This window comes from Pseudorasbora parva, chromosome 2, assembly GCF_024679245.1.
Source record: "Pseudorasbora parva isolate DD20220531a chromosome 2, ASM2467924v1, whole genome shotgun sequence".
NCBI lineage: Eukaryota > Metazoa > Chordata > Actinopteri > Cypriniformes > Gobionidae > Pseudorasbora > Pseudorasbora parva.
In genome coordinates this window covers 41,520,606-41,547,965 of record NC_090173.1, presented here as the reverse complement: position 1 = coordinate 41,547,965, position 27,360 = coordinate 41,520,606, and the positions used below count along the sequence as shown (strand labels likewise).

Sequence of the window (27,360 nt, the reverse complement as noted above, 5' to 3'; positions counted from 1 at the left end):
ACCTTCAGGAACTACGGACACCGAAAATATGAAGACTTTATTGTGTTTATGTCGGTCCATATAATACCAAGAGGCATTAACACAGCAAGCAGACAACATAGTAATTTGGTGTGGATGTAAAATAACAGATACAGGACCGACCATTCCAAAACAAATAAAAAAGGCAGGAATTTGTCACAGAAACATTCAAAGGGATTCTCAGATGGCTTCTCTCATTATATCTCAGTTAGCCATGCCTATACTGCACTTCTGCTTTGGGTTGCATTAACAAAATCCAGTTCCTGAAAGGTGATCCGCTGTGTGCTATTTAATAAGAGAAAGATAAAAGGCGATGGTGCGTTTACTTTTAACCGGTGATAAAAGCAACAAAGCTGTGATTACTCAGAACACAAGGCCAGCTCTGTGCTTTCCGTGAAAACCCAGAAGGTGGATGTCCTCCCTTCTCCACGGACTCGCCTGATTCAATACTGAACTCAAGACTCAATCATAGTTCCAGAACACCCTGCATCAACAGATTCAGATTAATTAAAACATTACTTAATATCTTTAAGCAGAAAACTATATTTGCCAAAGTCATTATCATTTGGTGCTATCAAGTGATCCTTTCTGGCTTTGGCGAGTTTCATCAAAAGGAATTCTCTTCGGTCCATCCATTCTTTCAGCTCTTCGTCTCCATGCGCCAGCTTACAAAGCTCTTCCTCTGTGCAGGTGCCCTTGAGGAACCTGGAGGGACAAAAAACAATCCGTTAGCGACAACCGTTAACTGCTAGCATGATCTGAGTGGCCTTACACATTAGGGTTAGGCTCACCGCTCGCAAACTCTGAAGGTGCCCGTGGGGAAGCGATACTGCCAGCAGTTCTGATCGTCCTCGGAGTTGAACACTCGCTCTTTGTGTTTCTCGGAGGTGATGTGCTGCTGCCACTGCTTATCACTGTTGCAGTTCTTCCCACACAACCAACAATGGTTGCCAGCCTAACAAAACAGAATTTAAAGATTAAATGAGTATTGCATTCATGGGACGCGTTTCATACGAAGAATGTGTGGCCTAATGATTAGTGTCTCGGACTTACGGGTTCAAATCTCAGTATCGGCAGGAAATGAAGGTGGGGGAGTGAATGTGCACTCTTCCACAACCCTAAATTGCTTCCCGGGAGCCACAGCAACAAAATGGCTGCCCACTGCAGTGTGTGTGTGCATATGGATGGGTGAAATCAGAGCACAGATTCCAGCCTACACTGTGCAGTGAATTACTGCAAATGTCACCATTCGCAAATTTGAGTTTTGTAGTTGACACAAAGATGATAACGGTTTCAAAACATTTTAATGCCCGCAAAACACGGTTATCTTAACAAATTGCCAAAACGTATAACTATCGCCAACAACTGACTGCAAACTGGCATATAGATCTGACTTCATTCAGTTGCTCTATTCACACTGCATGACTATCTGGGGTAGCATTCAGTCACTGCTGCCCGTGTTCACACTGTACGATGGATCGGCGACAAGGTTTCACACTGCATGACTATACAGGAGAAACAATTGCAGACAACTCTCTCTCTCTGGTGCACAAACTATGTTTCCCAACATTCCCAACCACCAAGCGCACGCGTTAAATGATTAGTAAACAACGTGCGTCAGACTTAAGTTTTTGCGCAAGACTGGAATTGTTATTAAAAATAATAAACTGCAAAAAGTTGGCTATCCAAATTGTCTGTGCCCTGATTTGCAGCGAAAAGGAGAAAGAAAGAAAAAATGAGATTATGGCAAAGAGACGACGCAGACAATTATTGAGACGACGCAGCAAGGATTAATAAATCATTTTGTAATGTGCTGTGGCTGGACAAGCAAATATATGCGCTTTGTTTCTGTTTAATTGAATTGTAAATACAGTGCCTTGCGAAAACATTCGGCCCCCTTGAACTTTGCGACCTTTTGCCACATTTCAGGCTTCAAACAATGATATGAAACAAATTTTTTGTGAAGAATCAACAACAAGTGGCACACAATCATGAAGTGGAACGAAATTTATTGGATTTTTTTTTTTAACAAATCAAAAACTGAAAAATTGGGCGTGCAAAATTATTCGGCCCCTTTACTTTCAGTGCAGCAAACTCTCTCCAGAAGTTCAGTGAGGATCTCTGAATGATCCAATGTTGACCTAAATGACTAATGATGATAAATAGAATCCACCTGTGTGTAATCAAGTCTCCGTATAAATGCACCTGCACTGTGATAGTCTTAGAGGTCCGTTTAAAGCGCAGAGAGCATCATGAAGAACAAGGAACACACCAGGCAGGTCCGAGATACTGTTGTGGAGAAGTTTAAAGCCGGATTTGGATACAAAAAGAGAATCTGTGGAAAGAACTGAAAACTGCTGTTCACAAACGCTCTCCATCCAACCTCACTGAGCTCGAGCTGTTCTGCGAGGAGGAATGGGCAAAAATTTCAGTCTCTTGATGTGCAAAACTGATAGAGACATACCCCAAGCGACTTACAGCTGTAATCGCAGCAAAAGGTGGCGCTACAAAGTATTAACTTAAGGGGGCCGAATAATTTTGCACACCCAATTTTTCAGTTTTTGATTTGTTAAAAAAATTTGAAATATCCAATAAATTTCGTCCCACTTGTTGTTGATTCTTCACAACAACAAAAAAATATCACAGTTTCATATCATTGTTTGAAGCCTGAAATGTGGCAAAAGGTCACAAAGTTCAAGGGGGCCGGATATTTTTGCAAGACACTGTATTATCTATTAAAATACTGATATTCTGGTCTATAACTCCTCCCCAAACCAAAAACCGATCATGGAAAGAAAAAAAAGGTAGCAAAAATCTATAAAATTTGTTCTGAAGACGAAGAAAGCCTTACAGGTTTGAAACAACATAAATGTCTGTAATTAATGATAATATTTTAATTTTGGGGTGAACTAACACTAAAATAAATTAAAATATGCATTGTATAAATATATACATTTTAAATATACATGTTCAGTATGTTGTAATTAAATTCTACTAAGGTAAAGGATTTGCTCATGAATATTAATTGCATTGACATTTGGCCAGTAAGCTGCAATGCAGATGCTGTTGTGCGTGTGTGCTAAACAGTTGGTGACTTAACATGGTTCATGAATATTTATTAAGTTACAAGACACAGGGCTCCCATTAGGTTACCAAGCAATATAATGCAATTAATATTCATTCACTATACTTTACCTAATACATTTCACATGAGGTGTACATACAGGATGTGTTCAGTGGTCAAAAACAGCCAGAGGAGCACAATGGGCTGAAACAGATTGCAGGTCAAGATGCTTTTTTTTTTTTTTTAAGTTTAAAACTTTTTTTACCCGACACAAAAAACTGTGGTCCAAGGAGGTGAAGAAAGACAGAGATAGCAGACTAGACAAAGATATGCAAACATGAGTAAAATAGAGCCACAAGTGTCCTTGACAGTCCAAATTTTGTAACATCCTTGCTTTTGTGTACAGGACAGACTAAGATAGACCAAGGTTGTGCCAGACAAGAGGTGCGATGACGATATTTGAAAATATAAATACTGCTCAAGTTTCCATACCACTTCCTCAGCGTAGTCCGTGGGCATGTGAATCTGTTTGCCGTTCTCTCGGGTTGCAATGTTGGTGCTCTCCTCACTCCAGCCCGGCTTCTGAGACTGCAGCCACATTTCATACAACTGCTCCATGTCTGCAACTGCATGCACATGATCATTATAAGAGATGAATGACATCAGTATTGTTCAACACTGGATGACAATACGTGACAATCATTTTATAATAATATCAAGACCCTAAAATGCAAAAGTTTGTAGGGTGTCTGCCGAAAGAAAATTCTGCAAGAATGCATGAAAAGGATAAAAAGAAACACTAAAGACATATATAATGTTACAAAAGAATTCTATTTTAAATGTAATACTTTCAAATTGTTTATAAAAGATATTAAACAGCGCAACTTTTTTCGACATGATAATACTGCAATAATAATAAAGATCAAACCAGCCTATCACAATGACTTTTTAAAGGATCACGTGAGAGAGTAATGACGCAGAAAATTTTGATTTTGAATATATATTCAAATAGAAACTATTTTAAATTGCAATAACATTTCACAATATTGCGGTTGTATAGTACTTTTGATCAAATAAATGCAGCATGTGTATCGTATAAACTTTACTGATGTATGCAAAACAGGAACGTTGCTTCGAGGAAGTTATTTTGATTAAATATCACTTTAAAAAGGTACACTGACACTATGTTTAAAAATAAACAGAACTTAAAGAATCAATACATCAATCCAAAATGTTTAATCTTATCCTGTTTCAATATGGTTAGCCTATTATACAAGTGTTTATATTTTAGCACACACTAAATCTTAAAGGGCTAATGAATTTCGAAATCAACTTTCCCTTGAGCTTTTGATATATAAAAGGTCATGGTAATATAAGATTATCCTCTAAGTTTCAGAGCTGAAAACTTCCTTGTTAAATGACGTATTAGAAGGGTCAAATGCCACCTCTGTGTGTACTCTGCTTCTGTAGTCCCGCCCACCGACTAGCAGAGCTAAACTCATTGCGTTATGGAGCAATAAACACGCTGAAGATAGCAAGATAATCGTTTGTAAACAAGACAGGTCGACAGTGGATTTGCAGACATATTGAGATTAAAGCACAATGCTGTACCTTCTATATTGGATACGACAGGAATGGTGCAGCACACTTATAAAAAAAAACATGTTTTGCTCACATATGTAATTGTATGTGTGCGTGACGTGTCTAACAGAGCATACCAACACGCTGTCACAGGCTGGAAAAACCCTTATTTGTTGGTTCATTGCGATTCGGGTTCAGACTCCCAGGGCTCACAAAGCCCAAACTCCCGGGGGCTGTGTTTTTTACATTTTGAGATTGAGCCCTGTCAGAGAATTATTCTGGCCGCTTTCAAAACAATCCACGACAAAGCTCGTAATAAAACATGAATCACATTTGAATCAATCAAGACGGCATGAATTGAGGGACTTGTTAAGGGAAATGTTGTAAAAGCAATGTGGAAATGGTGTATTAACCACTTAACAACATGAAAGTAAGGTATTTTCTTGAACAGAAAATTGCCATATGTAGCTCATTAATGGAGTTGTAAAGCATTATCTATTGTTTTATGATTGTTGTAGTGCTGTGCAGGGATTTATTTTCAAGTATTTCACTATTAATGTCTCAATGGTCAGCTTGAGATCCTTTCTATCTAAACTGCTTAAATCTCTTAAGCGTAATAGTGAATGTTTTATGAGCAGTATAATAATCATATTCATCCGTCACGCAGAGCCAAAGCACAACTAAAGATATGCAACAAACCACTAGAGGGGTTCTCAACACAGGCCCTTGATGTCTACTTTCCTGCAGCATTTAGCGCCAACCTTGATCAAACTCACCTGCCTGAAGCTTTGTAGTAGTGCTGCAACGACGCGTCGACGTCATCGATGACGTCGACTACGGAAATACGTCGACGTTCGTGAAATGCGTCGACGCGTCGTGTCAGACGTTCATCTCGCGTAATGTTGGCTTCTGCTCCTGGTTCTATCACAAAAACCTAGACTGCGAATATCAAAAGTATGGGAATACTTTAAACAGAGGCCAAACAGTGTTTCCCACACATAGACTAATTTGTGGCGGACTGCCACATAATCAATAACGGCCGCCACATTCGTCATTCATTCATTTTTACGCTATTTAAAAGACGCACGCATATTCGTTTAGCTGCATTTCCTTAAGTTCTCTCTCCGCCCTTTTGCGCGTCTCTTACTCACTCACACACACACGCGTTGCATTCGACCGTAAAACAAGTTTTATTGCATTTTGGCGCATTTAGTATGACATAGCTTTTAAAACCAGAGCAGTTGAATAACAGAGTTGCGACAAGCCTTCATCACGCGGCAGCGCGCGGTCACGGCGCTCATATAACTCTAAACAAACCAGCGCGGTGTCAATCAATACAGACCAGTGTTTCCCAACCGGGATCCCGAGCAAAAGTTGCGGGGACGCACTTACACTTCGGTTCATCTCGCATCTGATGACGCATCTTTATTATGGGTTGTAACTTGAAAATAATGCTGTATGTATGTTTCTGTCGATGGATACACGTGCTGACTCCTCAGGTATGCACTACAACAACAGCGATAATAAAAGAAAAAACGTGGGCAAAACGGTCTCTCTTTGTAAACTTTATAAAACGCATGCGAGTGCTGCTGTACGTCCGAATATGAGCAGTCATTTTCACCGTCATCACCCCCGTGTAGCCAGGAGACTCCAATGAGAAGATCTGTCTCTGCACTCGTTCCAAAGCGTGCAAATATTGAGTTATCTTTCAAATCCTGTGCTTAAACGGACAAACTCACAAAAAGTATGTCAAAATGTCATAGCCTACTCTATGCCTTAAGTGAACTTTATACAGGAAATACGACGACTATCCGTGGGTCTTAAAGGGGCAGTAGCCTTCACTGCTGTCTGTTTAATGTCAAACAAAGGATAAAGACATCACTCACTGCTCCTGACTGAATAGCTTTTGTAAGTTTAATAAGGATTATTTTTTAATTTTAAACAGTTAAATGTGTGGTTATTTTACTTTTGATTACTTAATTCCATTTCTCTACCTAAAAACTAATGTTAGACCTACCTGAAAATCCTGAAAAGCATTGTTTATTTTGTTCTCATCTTTGCTCAATAGTATTTATTTGCGCTGCTGCTTCTATTTAAGTTATCTGTTCTTATTTTCTTTATTTTCATTTGACAGTAGTCCTTTTTCCCCTGAACATAGCAAATACCGAACTGTACTGAAACGTGAACCTAAAACCGTGATACAAAGTGAACTGTGAGCAGTCTGTACTGTTACACCTCTAGCGTAACTTATGCGAGGGGGTGCCACAGAATTTTGAAAAATTTCAAAGGGTAAAAAAATTAATCGTTAGATTAGTCGACTAATCGAAAAAATAATCGTTAGATTAGTCGACAGAAAAAATAATCGTTAGTTGCAGCTCTACTTTGTAGTAATCAAGAAGACTCTAATTAGCTTGTTCAGGTGTGCTTGATTAGGGTTGAAACGAAAAAAAATTGCAGGAAAGTGGATCTCGAGGCCCAGAGTTGCTTTAAACAAACAAATGGTAAATAATACCAGCACTCGAGTGGTCACATACCAGTCTAAAATATTTTGATACCAATACTGAATCGATACCACGGCAAAACACTAAAACAGAGAAAAATTAACTGAATTAAAAACTCACTTGACCAGCATGTTCCTGCCCTGCTTTTTGACCATTCCCTCTCCTTTATTTAAAAAAAATAATTACATGCCACAGTGTGAACATTATCAATTATCATTATCACATTATCAATCACATTTGCTAACCTCTCACAATTCTGACAAGGTTGAGATGGGGTGGGTGATATGACAAATCTTTTCTTCATTACTTCACAAGTGTATATATATATAAAAAAAAAATGTTATATATATATTTGGGCCGGGACTTTAACGCATTAATTAAGATTAATTAATTCAAAACTTTAATGCGTTAATTAATTACGCAAAAAAAAAAAAAAATGTAACCACACTTATTTTTGCCCCGCGGAACGTTTTTCAATTAATGAGTTTCGACGGACCGATTATACTGGAACACCAACTAGCGCTCCGGAGTCACGACGACAACAAACCATGAGTGAACATGAACGAAGAAGCTGATGAGACTGCTTTGCTTGGTCGTGATGGGAAATTTTGTTTTAAAAAACGAAAGAATGGAAGCGTCGTCAAAAGCATGGTAGTGTGCAAGCTATACAACAAGGAATTTGCGTATCACCGCAGCACAGAGCCTCAAATATCACAAATATGCTTTTGCTAAACTTAATGGCAAACATTGCACTGCTGGACTGAAATAAATAAACGATATTTTGTGGATTAAGCTTATGTATTCAGTCATTATTCAATGGTATACTAAAAATACATGTGGAAAGTTACTTCTCATTGTTCTCAGGTCAAATATTTATATGCAATTAAAATGCGATTAATTTCGATTAATTAATTACAAAGCCTCTAATTAATTAGATTAATTTTTTTTAATCGAGTCCCAGCCCTTATTTATTTATTATATATATTTTGTTAAAAATAAGCAGATGCAAACTATAAACAATATTAACAAATACAATATAAGGGTAGGCGACAGTAGGTCTATATAAAAACCAAATTCTATAAATGAATGCACTGATTCTTATTAAAATATATTAAAAGTTCAATTTATTATATATTAGGTCAAGCAGTGGGTTCTTTTTTATCTTCTTTCTGTTCTACTTTTATTTTATTTCTTCTGCTGTTTGCTTTACATTAAATCACACTGACAGCAGTAGGTTTGTTAGGCTGCTGTCACAAGACATTGGAACAGACCTGATTTTTTTTTTACTGTTCACATTGACCTAAGACATACCGGACTGTTCATGGGAATACTCACCAGGATGTGCATTTTAAACTTTTATGCCATTCAAGCTCAATCCGCAAAAGAAACCTGAATTCGAGATCAATTTCTGTCTGAAAGGTGGCTTTCAGTGATTGTACTTGAGGTCTGAACCCGGCAGTTTTAACAAACACGTCCTGTGCATCATTTTCTCATGCATGCATCTTTTTTTCTACGGCGTTAATAACTTTAACCAAATCATGTGCTGCACAGATGTATTTTTACTAAAATGCATGGAGTGGAAGCAACGCTAACAGCGTAAATCCTGTGGTCACGCATCGATGCACATGAAGAAATAATGCTGTTATTCTTGAATTACCTACAACTAATGAAGAATTGTATTGTCTTTTATAACAGGGCAAACTGTAATATCTTTCTAGTACCGGTATATTGTGCAACACCACCACTCACTGTATTGGTTGTCATCCTCTTAAAATAATGACCAGTGAAGCTAAATGATGTCCCTAAATGCAAGTGATGGAACTTCAGCACTCAAACACACAATGAACTTACTATTGTTCTCTTTCATGAAGGTCCATAGATCTCTCTCTTCCGTGCTGTGAGCAAATGTGCAGTTTCCAATGTACTGACACTTCTTGCCTGCTGCCACATGCAAGCAAATCTAAAAACATGCATGATTAATAGTTATTCAAGAGACAGTGACAATGTATGAACCATCAATTTCTGTTCATATTGAAGAAAATTGCCTATTTGCATATTATTTAAAAAACAAAACAGCACTGACTTCAAACTGAGCAGGAACAGGCTTTTTTGTTGGGAGAGGTCGAACTGTAGTCCATTTTTTCCGTTCAATAGAACTAACCAGAACCACTCGCCTTTCTTTAGACCACCTAGTCAACAGAAAGTGACAAATCAGGAGTTATTATCAGACACTTGCAGTATTATTAAAGAGGACATATTCTGCCCTTTTCAGTCTTTGTTTTTCTTTGAACATTGTTGCAGCACTTCTATTCCCTGTCAGTTCTATTCCCGGTCTCCTTGTCCCTCTTCCCAAAAAGTGCAATGTGCTCTGCTTGGTCGGCCGAACCAGTGTATTGTGATTGGTTGAAACTACAAATCGAGGCATTTGAGAGTCAGAAACAGTGTTTATCGAAATTGAGAATAACTCCCTTTGGAGTGACTTTGCAGACCTTTTTCATGCACAAAGAGCAACATTACACATTTTAAAAAAAGGTTACCTTACCTTTAAAGACAGTTAAATTTACTTGTATGAATATTTCTTCATTGAAACACAGGAAATGTATTGAAGAATCTATAAGCTATTTTTTTTTTACTTTAAATGAAAGTGTATGGGGATTTACAGTCTTTTGTTCACTTTCATTACATAAAAAAAGAGCAGTACATTTCTCCTTTTGTGTTCCATGGAAAAAAAGTTGTGTGGGTTTGATACACAATTCAAGTGCATGATGGCAGAATTACCATTTTCGGATGCATGCCTGTATGAGCAAGACTTACGGATGCCTGGCCTTGGCACTGCAGTACTTCTTGTTTTTGTCCGGCTCAATAACTTGGCCATTCCTCCAACACTGAGCACATACAAACTGCATCTTCAGGTTGGCTGGGCCAAATCTGCGCAGGGCTAGTGGGAGCTCCTAAGAAATGTCCACAAGAACAACATAAGAAATCTCTTACTGTACATGTTCTATTAGTATGCATGTATAAATTCTACCTGGGCTTGAACAGCACCATCCATATTCCAATATTTCTGAGACTCCTGAACAATACCTTCATGCGAGATACCTGAAACAGATTAAACAAATTTTTTTTTTTTTAAACATTCATACAACAGTTAGTTTCTCACATCAACCTCGATATCTGATCATTTATGAGACCGGAGTAGCTGCTCACCTTGTTCACTCTGCATCATCCACACTTTGAGCTCGATGAGGCTGTGGGCGTAAAAGCAGGAATCTTCACGCTGGCAGCCGTATCGTACCTCATGCCTACACAGATCCATCTGGCAAAGAGGGATGTACGGACGAACTTTGGAGTACCTGACTGTTTTGTCCCTTAAATAGTGTACAAGGCACCTGTAAAACAAATGCTTTATTAGTGTCAAAATAATATACAAGTAATCAAATCTCCCACCTAGGGCAAGGCAATATAGATTACTATATGGCTCTGTGGAACGCTTCAGTTTAAATGCTCAACTGCAGGATCTTTACATAAATGTTTTTATATAATTACCTCTAAAATGTATGTCTTAATAATAATGTATTTGCTCAAAAATGTCTTAAATAGGTGAGGTTTTTCAAGGTAGGTTTTTAACCTTAATTCCATAAAAGTAAATATAAAAAAGATTAAAAAAAATATTAAAATAACAATTGAATTGTTTAATATTTATTAATTGTTTTACTTTTTCAAAGTTATGATGAATCCGTGATTCATTCTGATTCACTGAGAAAGTTTGCTAAATTAAACTCAATTAAAACATCTTTTGTCATTTATAGGTGTGAAGCTGACCTACTAAGTTTAGGTAAACGTACAGGCAAAAAAATAAAAAATTAAAATAAAAACAGTATAATAAAACTAATAATTTACTGAATGTTGGTTCATTTTCACCCACAAAATATTTAATACATAACACTGAATCACCCTGCCCTGTTCAAATGTATTCATTAATTCAGACCATCTGCATTCACTGCAAAGCATGAATCTGCACATTTAGTTACTGGACATGTCTTCACAGGAAGAGATGCTTACTTCTTTTCCTCAAACGCATGCTTTGTCACTGGGTGAGAGCACAGACCGGGGTTGTCCTTATTGGTTTTGCTGATTATTCTGGGTTTGTGATCAAAGCACACCTACAGACCAAGGCACACGTGTTATTTTTACAGCTCCTTAAAAAAAAACCAATGATGAAACTCAAACACTAAAACTTCAAATCCATTCTTCTGAAAACCGGTCATTCCAGTTCAAAGATGAAATGAGAGGGCGTGTTAAAAGACAGACAGTCAACTGCTGATTTTTTTCTTCTTCCAGCAAGAACAGTCAAACTCAAACAAAAATGCAACATTTTGGTCAGCTGACTTTAGGTGTATCATGGATTAGTCAGTAATTCCAGCTACAATGAGCAAGCCATTCAAACAATGGCACACTTTACCTCACAGAGAAACATAAATATCCCATGGTGCTCTTGTAGGATTTTGGGCACGGTCACATTGATCTTAGGTCTATATCCAAAAGGATCGCACAGATTATCCCTGCAGATGAAGCCTTTTCGTTCTAGTGTCCACACATCAATTTCTTCTTGGCAATAAGCAAAAGTACAGTGGCCAAGATAACGGCATTCTTGTCCCATCGCCACATCTATAAAAGCAAAATTCAAGGATTTTTAGTAAAAACAAGCAAACAAAAACACCAGCAAACCAGCAAGATAAGGCCAAAAAGGAGAACAATGCAAGCACCTTTGCAAATATAATAAGGCCCCATGTACTGGTTTTTAGTGGGTCTCGGGCGAATAAGTTTCCACGTCAGAAGTTCTGCATGTTTCGTTCTACCCAAAAGCAAATCTTTTTTGCATTTGTGGTCCTCTGAATGGTAAGTGTAATCCAGTACTCCTGGTCCTGTGAATACAGTCATAAAAAGCCTGATGCAAAACGTAATTGTTTGCATATTTAAAAGGTTGTGCACTGCCTAGCAACACTTGCTGCATGACCGACACTTACCGGTTTTAATGTAGCATGAGGAACAGGCCTGTTTAAAATCATGTGTATCAGCAAGTGGGTTCTTGGCAAGGTCTAGCTGCGGAGGATAATCCTGCACGAATGTCCCATTGGATGTACTGAAACCCATCCCAATGGGTGGAATGGTTGGCACTGTCATGTCGCTATTAACCAGCTAAAAGAGGAAATAAATGAGATTAACCAAAGAGAACCAAAGAGCTGAATATTCAGGAAAATACTGAAGTAAATGAACTCTTACCGACATAAAATGATGCTGGCTAAAGGCTTTATCTAGTCCATAAGAATTAAAAAAAATACAGGAAAGGAAAATTAGAAAGTATAAGTAAATAAATGAAAAAATAGCACAGACAGCAGGGTCCAAAATTAACACTTGTCAGGACACCAAATAGGGGTTAACTTCAGTTTTAGTGATTAATTAAATAGTACTTCACAAGGAACAACCATGCACAATGACCCACAGTGCTCATTACAAATAAACCAGGAAATGTGCTCAAAAATTCCACTGTCATGGAGTGCTGCAATGATGACGTATTTTTGTAGGCCAACCCGGACGTGACCATCTAATAACAATCAATTGGATTTCTCCACTGGCTTCTGGGTTACAGAAAAGGAACTCTGTGACCAACAAAAGCTTGATTATTACATGTTTATTCATCATGATAATCTTCACAAATGGACGCAACGTTAACTAATTTCGAAATCTAAATATAATCGCTTAAAAATAAACTAGTCTAAACCACGGTCGCACAACACAACTTTACTTCCAACAAATCTTTTAATCTCAAGTCAATCATTTCAAAGTTAACGTTAGAATAGTTAGAGCGCGATTATCACTAGAGTAGATGAATTCACCTGCTCTGTGATGTTTACCATTCGACAACCTCTGTAGTCCCATTGAAACACTAGTTAGCAACCACCTCCAAGGCATGTAAAGGCTTAATAAAATTGAGTGAGGTACATGTACTTTATTTTGTAAAACAGTGGTTCCCAAACCACTCCTGGGGACCCCCCACCAGTGCACATTTTGTATGTCTCGCTCATTAGACACCAAAAAAGTGCACTGGTGGGGGGTCCACAGGACATGTTTGGGAACCACTGTTAAAGAATAAACCATGACAATGTTTTTATATTTGAGACCTTATTTCATGCATTTACCCAAAAATCCATTCCATTTTTGACAATGGAACCAGTAGTGTAAAAATGCTTGTTTCTGGATTTTAGGACGCTACTGCAGCACTCTGTAGTTTCTCTCTGACAGTTTGCAGTTTAATTGCTGGTAACACACGACTAATGCTGGTAAATTATCTGAATTCAATTAGCATTTGCAGGTCAGGCAAAACTGTAATTTTGGACCCTTTTTATTTTAAAACGGATGAGCAACACACCTGTCTGAGACTCTGAAATCGACAAACTATCCAATGAATCCAATGTTGAAGAAAATGTATCCAGACCAAGAGAATACGACGAAATTGGCTTGTGGTAAGGTGCGGGCAAATTTATTGTGCACTGTGGAGCCATACTCAAAAACGGATGGCCCAGATGGGAAGGCATGAGCAGAGGACTCCCTAAGGAACTACTGACAGCAATACTGGTCGGTAAAGGAATAGGTCCCTCCATTGTAGGAATATCCTGGTCAGGGAGAAAGAGACAAACATCAACACAATTTCTTGCATGCACTGAAAATTTCTGGTTTGAGCAAAAATGCAGCCCTATATCTTACTAAAGAATTAGAAGGACTTGCTCTGTCCAACAGCTCATCCAGATCATCCCCAATAATATCTGTATCATAGTCCAAGCGGGTATCTGGTACTCCATAAGAGTCATGGGGTCTGGTTCCATTAACCAGAGGCATATGTAATGGCATGGGAACAGGTTCTGGGTGATGGGTCTCAATTGGGACTACTGGTGGTGAGATGACACCGACTGAAGGCTTAGACTCGACTTCTTCCGTCTCACCAACATTAGAATACACTGGCATGCTGACTGGTACTGGGCTGTCCATACCCTGAATAGACTGGCCCACTTCTATGGAGACAAGAGGGCATTAATGAGCTGGCTGCCACTGATTCAAAAATGTATTGTACAGTTGCTTTCGGGGGTTGTAAGATGTTTTTAAATCAGTCTATTTTGCTCACCAAGGCTGCATGTACTAGATCAAAAATGTAGAACAAATAGTTATATTGTGAAGTATTATTAAAATGTAAAATAAATGTTTTTAACATGCATTAAAATGTCATCTATTGACATTGTCTAAAATGTCATCACATACATGTGATGGAACCTTTTTTGTTAGATTTTTTCCCATATTTCTATGGCAACTGATATACATTTTCCCCTCGGAATTCTTTGATGAATAGAAACTTCAGAAGAACAGCATTTATTTGAAACCAAAATCTTTTGTAACACTATAAATGTCAGTCACTTTTGATCAATTTAATGCATCCTTGCCGAGTAAAAGTATTAATAAATAAATCTCCCCAAACTTTTTAACAGGGTAAAATAAAATACACCTACTTACCCATTTCAATATCCTCCACAGAGGCAGAGCTTTGAGAATGCTGTTAGGAAACAAAACAGCTCAGTAGGATTTGCTGACATTTATATTTTCATTTTAAAGGGGTCATATAATGGCATTTTTGTACAAGTTAATATGATTATTTAGTGTCTAATTGAAAACTTTGTAATATACATTAATAAAAAAAAAATTCTCATTAGTAGGGATGGGTATCGTTAAGGTTTTAACGGTATTACTACTCTTACCGATACTGCTTATCGGTCCGGTACTTTAACGGTATTCTTATCGGTACTTTTTGAGATTTTATATATATATATATATATATATATATATATATATATATATATATATATATATATATATATATATATATATATATATATATATATATATATATATATATATATATATATATATATATATATATATATATATATATATACATACATACACACACACACACACACACACACACACACACACACACACACACACACACACACACACACACACACACACACACACACACACACACACACAATTAACAAAAATACACAGCCTACACATGCAGTGCTTTCATTTCAGGAAGAATTCTACTAATCAAATGTAAAATAACACTGTTCATCATAAATAGCCAAATTAATGCTTATTAAAGCTAAAGTTATTCATGCAAGAGCTGTGAGTGATTTTCTCTCTTTGCATTTTGTTGTTTAATTCGCAGTAATTCATCAGCATGTTTATTTACACCGCTGCCTCTTTAAGACAGACGTGCAGCTCTATAGGCGACTGATAATAGGCAGATGGACTATATTTTCTCTTGACTATATCCATAATAACTACGTCCATTTTAGACACAAACTGTGTTGTGTTTAAGAGACTCTCCAAGCCGCTCATTTTGACATAGATGTTTGTGCACATTTGATCGTTTAGACGCGAGTGTGAAACTGAAAGTGTAATTTGCTCGTCTCGTTGCGGGCTGTTTCAGAGCGCGCGCGTCGACTTGGGAACAATCTCTTGCGCACATTTTTGTGCATTTAATCGCTCTTTTTATTATTAAACGCGTCCCAGAATTTACCAACAGTGGCTAGACTGTATTTTACAACAATCACTGATCGTGCGGATTCTGTCATCACGTTTGTGTTTTATGGAGAAATGACAGCGTAGGCTACTGCTGCAAAGGGAATTAAGTTGGTCTAGACATAAATATTTATTATAATCTTTGGAAGACAAAATCTTAAATAAAAGCAGACTATCACAGATCTAAAGTGTAACCAGGCTATGTTTGTATGTTTGGTTCTGTCCTCGGCTGTCGTTTGCGGAGCTCTCTCTCTCTCTCTCTCTCTCTCTCTCTCTCTCGTCACGTGTATTTTCAAAAGTACCGACAGCAGAACCGATAACGTCCGAGCTTATCGATACAACGGTCTTTAAAAATTCAGCCCCGGGGCCCGTTTAATACCGGTTTTCGGTACCCATCCCTACTCATTAGTATTGTAAGAAAACACTAATTTTATCTGGTCAAAAACAGCTCTGTTTTCAGCAAGCCGCTCTCATCATACAGCTTTAAATGCTAATGAGCTTTGCTCACCCCGCCCCTCTGTTCTGCGGGGCGCTTTCACTCTCACACACACACACACAGGGAGTATCGCCGTTGACAACAGTAGAGCCGAAAGAATGGCCACGCAAGTCTCTGAGGAGATCTGTGCAACTTTAGCAATATGAACCGGTGTCTGACAACGGGACAAGACAACAGCCTCAATGAAATGCAACAATTAAGGCTAAACAGGACGTTTCTGAATGGTTGGTTAACGTAATGTCACTGATCTGTCTTTATGAACAGGCAGGATAACGTTAGCGATGAATGCTATGTGTTTACTGATGTTTACATTAGTTCATAGACAGATTGATGTTACAGCTAATGCCAATAAAAACGTTTTCTGTAAATGTCGGCTTGACAGTGATGCTTAACATTATCAATGCAGTGTAATAACCGTTACAACACGATTTATTTATTTTTTGACAGTAATTTATAAACCATCTACATAATTAAGCTTATGTTAGTTACCATGTCCACGTTAACTTTAAAACCGGCGTACACAGTTTGTAATGACACAACCATAACGCGTTGTTCATTATAAACATGCGATTATGAATTATATTGAGAACGTCATACATGCCATAATGTAACTTACCCACTTTAGACGCATTCATTGTGAAACGTGTACGCGTTTCAAACTACTCACTGGTGAGAAATGCTTCACGGTTCGCGCAGACATTAAAACATTGATGAAAACAAAACTCAGCCACTGCGTCTTGAGCGGTTTGGATTTAGGAACATCAGAACGACTGCTGTGTTCATTATTACAACCAAGAATAGAACACTGCAATCGCTTAAACGCCATTTTGCTCCAGCCTATTCACAATGGCGGACTGTGACAGAGCTCGCTCAGGACGGGTCTGAGATGAAACTGCTTGTCAATCAACAGTCGTGGGAGGGGTGTCGGGCCATGTGACGTCACACGGCCGAACGGCTCGATTTGAGACAGGGGGAAACATTTAGAAAAAACACTTGATGGATTTTTAGCATTATAGGATGGTTGTGTACAGGCACTGCCAACACACATTTCCATACAATTAGCTTGTAAAAGTGCATGTACCATTATATGACCCCTTTAAACACCCAAGCATACACATTTAGAATCTTACCTTATCATTAACCGCACCTGATAGACTTGCACCAGGTAAAACATTTAAGGCAGGCTGATTTTAAGAAGAAAAAGAGACTGATCAGGGCCAAATAATTACAGATTATGTATGACAATTCTAACCAATTAAATGTTTTCTTCTTAATAGGCTAGAAAGTAGCCAAGCCACAATATCACAAAACAATGGGGGACAATTTTACCTTGATTCTCACATAAGCCTTACGGATTTTCAATCCCAACATTTTGGCAAGCTCCTGTGTCATTTCAATCACACGAGTGTCCTGCAGAGCAAATGAAACATGAGGAACCAAGGCAATAATGCATAAAGCACTTTATTAAAACCTCAATGTAAAGTTCTCTGACCTGAGGCACTGCCAAGGAGCATTTAGCAACCGCCTCATAAGCCTCTTGATGTCTTCCCATTTCTTTCAGACATCGGGCTTTCCGGTAAAGTGCTTTATAGTTGCTTTCATTGAGTTGAAGAGCTTTTTCAGAGTCCTCTAGCGCTTGATCGTGCAGTCCCTGCATCAATAATCACAAACACATTACAGTGAATTAAAAAAACGAACTGGGACAATTAACTTTGCGGCACACACAGTCAACCACTAATGGAATTAATACACTGTTTGTATACTACCACTTAAAACATTTTATGAAATAAAGCTGCATGAATAATCACAATCTCAATTCAATTCAAACAAACAACCATGCAAACTTATCTAAATGACGATTCAGTGGGCTTTGACAACAAGCGAACAAAATATACTAAATCACCTTTTAAAAGTAACTTGATGCTTTTAATGTCTCAATTATATCATTATGTTGTTATACCCAATAAGTGCTTTTAAAAACACACACAGGCCATGATTATTTGTTTTAATGAAAATATCTACTTTAAGTTAAGTTTTTTTAAGTCATTTTACTGTTTTGTAGTAGTTGTTGTTTTTCATTAACTTTTCCCCCACCAAACACTGAATTTTCCAGGTTTCCATGCTTTTCCTTTCAGGTGCTAGTGGGCTCTATTACACATCTTCTGAATGAGTACAGAATCTCCTGATCAAAACACAGGCAAAGACGATGCAGTAAAACAAGCAATTGTATGTAAACAGATGCATACGTAAAATAATGTGATCATCAACATTAAGACTCATACAAATCAAAAATATCTAATGTTACTGAATGAAATGTGGACCCAGAACGAGCGACAGGACTGCAGAAGCATTAGAGGTGCTGATAGACTCGATCTACTCCATCTGTGTTTGATCATAGCTTAATCTCATCTGGATGTAGTCTTTGACAAAGTGTGACTTTCTCAGCTATTTGTTCAAAATTTAACTTTTTTATGAAGCACCAATATTCAAGTGTTGATAAAAAAACAAATGCATGAAGCTAGAATAAAAAACATTTATAAAGGAGGTCAACTCTTTATGATACATTGCATGCTCAGATATTCATAAAACAAAATATTCTATGGTCTATTACATTTTTTGTGAAAACGGTCAAAAACTCTGACTATGGCTGAAAACCTTCTCTTTTTTTAAATGTTGGTGGGGAAACCGTTAAGAATAATAATGAACCCACGATTTAAGCAAGCTCAGTGAGAATGCATCTATTTGATCAAAAATATGTAATATTTTGAAATTGAGATTTACAATAACATTATATTTTAATATGCAATTCATTCCTGAGATCAATTTTCAGCATCATTGCTCCAGTCTTCAGTGTCACATGACCCTTCAGAAATTATTTTAATGATGATTTGCTGCTCAAACATTTCTGATTATCTGTTGAAAACAGATGTGCTGCTTAATACTTTTCTGGAAACCATGACTTTTTCCCCCAATGATCCTTACATGAATAGAAAGTTAAAAAGAGCAGGGGGATGTTAAAGGGGGATAGTTCAAAATTGAAAATGGGATGTTTTATCTGCTTTAATTTTTTTATACTTGAGGTCAACTAATGACGATTGCGTGGTTTTTATATTCAAAAACATAACTAATAAGTAATAGGCTATTTTCTACACTGGTTTTGAGGCTCTCTCCAAAACAATGGGTTTTGATAGGTGTGACGCACTGGAGACTTGGAAGTAAAGCCCATGGCTAGGATTGGATAAGATTTGCATATTTAATGCCATTTGATGCATACCTTTGTAGAGAACCCTGGATTTCTTATGCTTATGAAAGTGCTCTGTGTTCTTTTTTGTGTATTATAGAAGTATCGGTAGAAGTATTACATTTATAGAAGTATTACATTTATAGAAGTATTACATAGCCTGCACGATCCTTCGATATAAGCGCAAACCGCACACACACACACGCGTGAGAGCGCCCTTCAAATGTCACGTCAAGAGAGAGAGAATAGCAGAACAAGAAAGGAATATTATGAGATTCATCGGCCTGCCAACGGCTTCTGTTTTGTTAGCCCACCAGGAAAACACACAGCCCTAGCTGGGACGTTGGGCTTTGCGATCCCTGGCCCAATACATGTCGGAGTCCTGATATACGTAACTTACACATGAAGCAAAACAATCTATAACAATGCAATACTATTACATATAAAAAACATGTTTTACTCATATAAGTATGTTGCACCATTGCTCCTGTCAGATCCAATATAGAATATCATTGTGACTAAGATTTATTCACAAATGATCACAAACGGTGAAATTAAGTGAACAGTCTTCCCCACGTCCGACTGTGACGAGCGACTGTGTTCTTCCACAACCAGGAATAGCGCAGTGTCTTGCTATATTCTCCGGCATGTTTATTGCTGCTGGCTTGCGTGATCCCATGAATCTGTGGGCGGGCTACTGAACTACACATACTTTTTATTCTGTAGAGGTGCTTTTCATCACCCACTGACGACAGTATGAAGCACAAGACCGTTTGCTGAGCCTAGAGTCTACAAAAGCTTTTCTTTGACTAACAAGGACATTTTCAGCTCTAAAACTTACAGGATAATCTTAAACCGCGTTTCCACCGCAGGAACTTTACCCAGGAAACAGGAACTTTGGGGTGGTACTCGGTGTGTTTAGAACGCAGGAACCAGGGTCTAAATGAAGTTCCGGGTAAATATTTCCCCCTCCAAACGGCCCTGCTCGCGAGGTAGTACTTTTTCAAAGTTCAGGAACTTTCGAGGGCGGGACTTGGGCGCTGAACATGCTGATTGATTTTATTTCAACCGGCATTTTTAAAAGTCTATTGCGAGGTTCGTTCTGCGTTCAGTAAATATCAGTCTTGCTCTCTGTCTGGTGGCGCGCGTTCGCCTCAGCCATCTCACGTTCAATGTCCGTAATAGCTGATAATAATATACATTGTCATTTTAAATCTAGCTTTACAAGCTTTCTGAATATGCTAGTGCTCTTTTCTGTCGTTGCTGTACATAACCAGCAAAAGCAGCACAGCTTGAATCTCTTCCATACTCGTTATTAATTGTTTTACAGTCTATTTTTCACCATGTAAATGACCTGACCGATTACTTTTAAGTGTGCGTCCTTACATGACGTGACAGCACGCGCCGCGCTCATGTTGACAAGAGAGGAAAGTTCATTTTTCTGAGGGGTACACTTTTTATTTAGTTAGTTATGAAGATAATGTTGGAATAATGACACAGCTTATATTGCCCCAGGCAGTTTTTACTTTAACTGCGCCTGACAGAAGAATGAATTTTTGTCTGAGATGATTATTACACTTTACAACAAATAAATAGCTTATATAATACTGTATTAGTCCTGGTGGCCGTTAAGAGTTGCTATGGCTACAGTTAACACATTCCAGCTGCTGGAGAAAACAGCGTTGACATTTTTGATGTGGCAGACAAACTGCATGTCACAAAATGATTGCGATTGAAAGTCATCACATGTAAACACCAGATCGTTTTAGATAACGTCTCATGTAAACAGTCCACTAAATCTTTCAATCGGAATGACAAAAAAAGTGTGCTTTCCTGTAGCTCAACCAAGAAAGTGTGGCGCTAGCAACGCCAAGGTCATGGGTTCGATTCCCAGGGAAAAGCAAGAACTGACAATGATGTAAAGATGTGTACATTGAATGCAATGTAAGTCGCTTTGGATAAAAGCATCTGCCAAATGTGTAAGTGTAAATGTAAATGTGCTTGTAAACGTGGCTAGTGTCCACTAGCCACGTTTGGCTAGTCAGCAAAAATGATTACTGTCCGTCAGTGACTTGGAGGAGCAGTCGCGCGCAGTCCTACATCACCGGACTAATCTGCCTAATCTTCACGGAACTTTAGATCGCGGTGGAAACGCAGACAGTTGCAGGTCTGGGGCGAGAAAAGTTCTTGTAAAAAAAGTTCCTGGTACAAATTGTTCCGGGTAATTTTGGTGGAAATGAGGCTTTATATTACCATGACCTTTTATATATCAGAAGCCCCAGGGAAAGTTGATTTCTCAATTCATCACCCCTTAAAAAAAAAGAAAAAATGTGAAAAAAACACCCACGGTAGTAGAGGTGTGGCTGTCTGTTTTGCGAGTGGGCGTGCGCTATCGCGCCTGAGGGTTCAGGGGCAGGTCACAGAAGTCACTGCTGAAAGGTGACGCGTCTTGCAGGGAAGATGGCAGAAAGTGCAGAGCCCAACGTGACCGCAGCAGAGAAAGCGGTTTTAACCCTCCAAAATCTAAAAAGCCATGTCTGAAAGTACTTTGGATTTTGGTCGGTAGGAGGTAAAATTGTTGAGGTGCGGGAAAAAGTTGTATACAAGCTATATAAAATACAGTTAGCTTACCATGCCTCATTTTATTTAACAATAAACAGAAACATTACTAAAGTGTAGGCTACTGTACTAACTGAATAGATATTGCATGAATAAAGGATAAATACACTGCTTCCACTGGTTTGATTTTTTACATTTCATGTCAAGGAAAAGTTCCATGTTTACTACAGCACAGCTCGCTCAGAGTGTTCAAATATGCAGTAACTTCAATTAATATTAATAATATTTGTTTCAATCACTGAATGATGGCTGCTATATTTGGGACAAGAGCCGCGACCTAAAATTGCTTGCAAAAAAATGTTAAGCGAGCTCTCTGTTTCAATGTGTTTCCCGAGTATTAGATTATGCGTCAGTTATACGTTCTGAGATAGCACTGCCATCTAGCGGTTGGGTGTTATACAGTCTGTGGATTAAACCAAACACAAAGCCACGAATCTTGGATGTAAATAAATAAATATATAAATATCGATACAGTGTTTTTGAGAATCGATACAGTATCGCCAAACATAATATCGCGATATTCACGTGTATCGATATTTTCTTACACCCCTAGTAAGTGAATGCATATTCTTACAATGTTCAAGTAGGATGCAGCACGGTTTGCATGAAGCTTCTCCTTTATCTCTTGAGGGATGATGATGTCCTCTGATTCTGCATACTCTGCTATGTTTAAGGCCTCTGTGTATAATTCAACAGATCGTGCCCATTCGCCTTCAAGGAACACATCATTTGCCTCGCCAAACAGATTCCTCACCAAACTCTGAATGAACACCTAGGGGGGGAAAAAAGTCGATGCATGATCTAACATTTAATGGCTGCACAACTAAAAACTGTGCTGAACTGATTGTGAATAAGACACACATACCTCATACTGCTCCTGAGAGCCAGGAAAAGGCAGGGTAGATCTACAATTAAGCAGAAGATAAAAACATTGAGACTATTAAAACAGGTGCACGGAGCATGAGCAATGATTGATTTGCAGAGGGGAAAAAAATGTCATTGTGTGTCAGTGAGGGTTACAAAGCTGTGTGCAATTTGCATTCCATAAATTGTTTGAACTGCAACCAAATTATTTTCGTAAGACAGAAATAGCCATCAGTGGATAAAGTCAATCTCAAACTATTTCTCTCACTTTTCCACTGTAACATAAACTGTCCTTTTCATTATGATCAAAGCTCACTGGTGTTCAAAGGTTTATACTAAGATTTAAAAGCAGAACACTTACTGAATGAACTGTAGGCCTTTCTGAATGTCCTGCCACCGGCTGCTTCGGTCCTGGCATATGGCTGACATCATCCCATATACCTGTAGGACTTGACTATGGACAATGCCTGCATTTATATAACGAGATCAGACAGATATATTGATTTAAGGCAGATTTTTTTTCAAAGCATTGACATGCATCTTATAGTGCAACAGTACAATAATGGAAAAGTATTTCTGTTCCACTCTCTGTTAAGAGCCAACAATGCTTTGTCACTCATCCCATTAGTGCTACTTCACTTATTTGCACAAATTGATTTGTTAGAACAGTTTGTTTTGAAGAACCGATTCAGCATTTGAACGATGACATACAACATGCTCTAAAAAGGCATTTTAGAGGTGTTCATGTGTGTTCCAATTAGGGTTGGGCATCGAGAATAGGTTCCAACTTGGAACCGTTTAAAAAATAACGATTCATTGGAATCGTTTAGAAAATTTGTTTTCGGTTCCGATCATCGGTTCCAAACGCGCAAGTTTTGGTTTCCATGGCCACCTGATTTCCGGTGCTTGCGCGCCCGCTTTTTCTTTTAGCCATGGAAGCCCGGTAAACGGCGCTCTGAAGTGTGGATTTATTTCACTTTTAAAAAGCCTGTGTCGGCACAGTGCAACTAGTGTTGTCAAAAATATCGATACTGAAATATCTGAAAAGATACGATAGCCTGCTCAGTTTCTACAGTATCGATCCCAGCTGCGCCCTCCTCTCCTCTCCTCTCCTCTCCTTCTCTGACCAACAGCGAGTTGACGCGCAGCCACATATTCTCACTCAGCCCAGTTACACGACGAACGCGCGTTCTGCTGGACTTTTCCTTACGACAGCGTGTTAGTGTTTGTGTGTGTGATCAGTCTGAATTTCGCGCGGGATTGCACATAATTCTTTGAATCCCTCAGATTTCAGGCTCACATCTGAAGCGCACACACACACACATACCGTAATAAAGCCCCCTCTGACATACAAGTGCAAATATTTGCTTCTTTTTCCAGCTTATTATTGGTCAAATACAATCAACCAAATTCTCAGTGCACATTTTGAAGAGTATGTAAACACCGTCGTAAACAATTCAGGAGGAAATGAAGAATGAGTAACAGGAACAGTGTTCAGGATCCATGAGTGTGGCAGTTCTTAAAGGGACCGCAGTTATGTGTTATTTAAAGTCAAACTACAAAAAGACAAACGATCACACTGCTCTTGACTGATCAACGTGTGTAACTTTAATGGTTTTATGTGAAACTACTTAATTTTCTGCAAAAAACATTATCCAATGTTATTTTAAATTTAATTAGCCACTTTTTTAACTTTTTTCACGCATTTTTTAATTCAGTTTCTTACCTTAATGTTAGACCTACCTAAAAAAAAAAAGCAGTCTATTTCATTTATATATTTTATTCTATTTTATTTATTTATGCTATTTTTTGTAATATGTTTATTTGTTCTTATTTAATTACTGTTTAGTCGTCTTTTTAAATTCAATTTACCATTCGAAATCAAGCTTACTTGTGCTGTGTGTAAGCTATTGCAACACAATTACCCCGTTGTAAAAAATACATTGAGTTAGCAAATATTTGTGAGAGAATTTTAATTGTAATTGATCAATGTTTATATAGGAGACTTTCAAAAGACAGACAAAAAAATAATTATATAAAATATATCTAATTGACAGTATATGCAGCGTTTTCCCCCTGTGGTATTGAAAATAGCATTGAATAGCGATGTGACATGTTTTGACTCCACCCCTCAAAGAATCGGAATCGAGAAGAACCGGAATCGAAAGTAAGAATTGGAATTGGAATCAGAATCGTTCAAATCAAAACGATGCCCAACCCTAGCTCCAATAGATATACACAACACACATTGATGCATATCAATGGATTCCGGCAACGGCCGTACACTCGTTCATGATGGTCGAGCAGTTTTGCCAGATTAGGCGGGTTCCCGCCCAATTGGGAGGTTTTGAATTTGATTGTGCGGGTAAAAATGGGGTTGGGCGGATGGACTACATTTGGGCTGGTTTGGGGTCAGTATGGCGGTTTTCAAACATCTAAATTTTATAGTCTAATGGGTTAATATCAAACTCAAATGTGCATGTACTCCATAAAATCAGTCATCATAACACACAGTGCCATCGTAGAGTCAGCTGGCAGGTGTTGACGTCGCCAACGAGCACATACGTACTTTCAGCCAATCAGCGATCAGAAGGGAGACGTCTCATTCATGACAGGTTTTTAGCGCGAAATTGTAGCTGGATATTCAAGTGATCGCTATGCCAAAGTGACATAAATATACAGTAATGAGTGGGAGTGTGAACCAACTCTCAAAACATGGATTTCACCTGTGACTCGAAGATTCTTTAACTAACTAAGAGCAAAGTTGAATGACTCAAATATACTGTACGACCCCTGTCCATCAGGTGCACACTGGCCTGATCAAGAGAAGCACCTTTTAAACCTGACTGCGTTCTACTCGTCCCGACAGTTGCTGAAAGAGGTTTAAATCAACGATTAATCCATTTGTTGATTTTGTTCAGCGTTAAATGTTTTATATATGTACTTCACAAAATACATAGGCTACTGTAGTTCTGTCTAAAGAAGCACAACACAAAGATAAACACGTTCATGTTCATTTTTGGTAGTAGGATTATCATACAGTATGTATCAGTGAATGACATTTTGGCTGTGGTGTGTGTGCATTAATCTGTGTGTAGGCTAATGCCTGCTAATTACGTTGTTTATTTCAATCACTTGTATTGGGCACTTTTTGCACTTAAATTAGTTTATTCTTACTTTTGACATTTGAAAATGATAGTCTATTTGTTATCATCAGTTAATTTCAAGATTTTGACAGTTTCCAGCTTGAAGTTATCCCTTTAAAACACATTTCTACGATTGTTCGTTTCTTGCAACAATCATTTAGCTCATAAATTGTTTGAGTGTCATTTAGAACTAATTGCAAAGTCTTAATACAAACAAAGCTAAAAATGAAGTGTAGGGTGAATTCAGGTTGATTGGGACAGCTTTTGCCATTGAGATGACTTGGGAAAAAATGTTTTCCAATCACCCTACAGATCAGGGCTATTACTGAAATGTTCTTATTAGCTCTTTTGTCAGTTCTCGGCCTACATACCGACAAATATAATTAACAGCTCAAAGATTTGTCGAGTTTGACTCGTTTAGTCCAATTTTGCAAACGGATTCATTCAAAAACACCGTAACCAAAAGAGAAAACAATGAGGAATTCGGTATAACAACGTACATACTTAACAGTATCCCACTTGGCGGCAGACCTTGGGAGGAGTTCACAGAAATATATAATCTTATATTGGTTGATTTAACCAAGTTGCAACTTCTCACATAGCTCATAAAAAGTAGCATTACAAAGCTCTCGCAATAAGGAAACTGGCTGTGTTTTAAAGACCAACTACACCGCGTCCATAAGGTTTCTTTGAACGCGCCTTCGACGTCTAAATGTTACTGTCTAGAAAGGAAGCTCACTTAGTATTGAAACACAGCCATAGCATGACCAAATGTTTTCACAAACTCAAAATTCCAATGGGTATTTTTTGCTGTAAAACTGGCACCGAAGCTCTGACCTGTTTTTTTTCCCGTGAAGTCAGGAACACGTAGAGCTTGTGTGCTAGCCAAACGGTTGGTCGTGCAAACTCTTGTGTGAACAGTCGCTAGGTAAACTAGCATGATAGCATGTTACCGCGCACCTCTGCCCACTCACTCGGCAAAGCAGCGACCGCCCAAGCATATGTATGTAGACGAACAAATCTATTTATTACGACTGTAAAAAACTCACCTTAAGTAGATAAATCACCAGCAGGAAAAAGACTGTTCCATACAACCACTAATGTTTTCATGTGTTCGTCAACCCTGCCTCTTCTTTGGGCAACGTGATCTTCATGACGTCTTGTTCACTTTTTCGGTTAATAGTTGAAGATGG

General features: G+C 38.2%; 1 protein-coding gene across 1 annotated transcript; it reads right to left on the bottom strand.

Moving 5' to 3' along the window:
- Positions 1-22: 22 nt before the first annotated feature.
- Positions 23-27,360, bottom strand: zc3h7a (zinc finger CCCH-type containing 7A). Its single transcript, XM_067420488.1, has 23 exons — positions 27,217-27,360; positions 23,383-23,488; positions 23,023-23,062; positions 22,732-22,929; positions 17,790-17,948; positions 17,627-17,707; positions 17,428-17,481; positions 14,728-14,767; positions 13,930-14,234; positions 13,595-13,838; positions 12,448-12,479; positions 12,192-12,363; positions 11,931-12,089; positions 11,627-11,832; positions 11,227-11,327; positions 10,372-10,553; positions 10,193-10,263; positions 9,979-10,115; positions 9,248-9,353; positions 9,016-9,124; positions 3,575-3,708; positions 810-973; positions 23-723 (listed from the first exon to the last, which is right to left on the bottom strand). The coding sequence occupies exons 2-23, from the start codon at positions 23,451-23,453 to the stop codon at positions 534-536; spliced, it is 2,955 nt and encodes a 984-aa protein (XP_067276589.1). The 5' UTR covers positions 23,454-23,488; positions 27,217-27,360; the 3' UTR covers positions 23-533.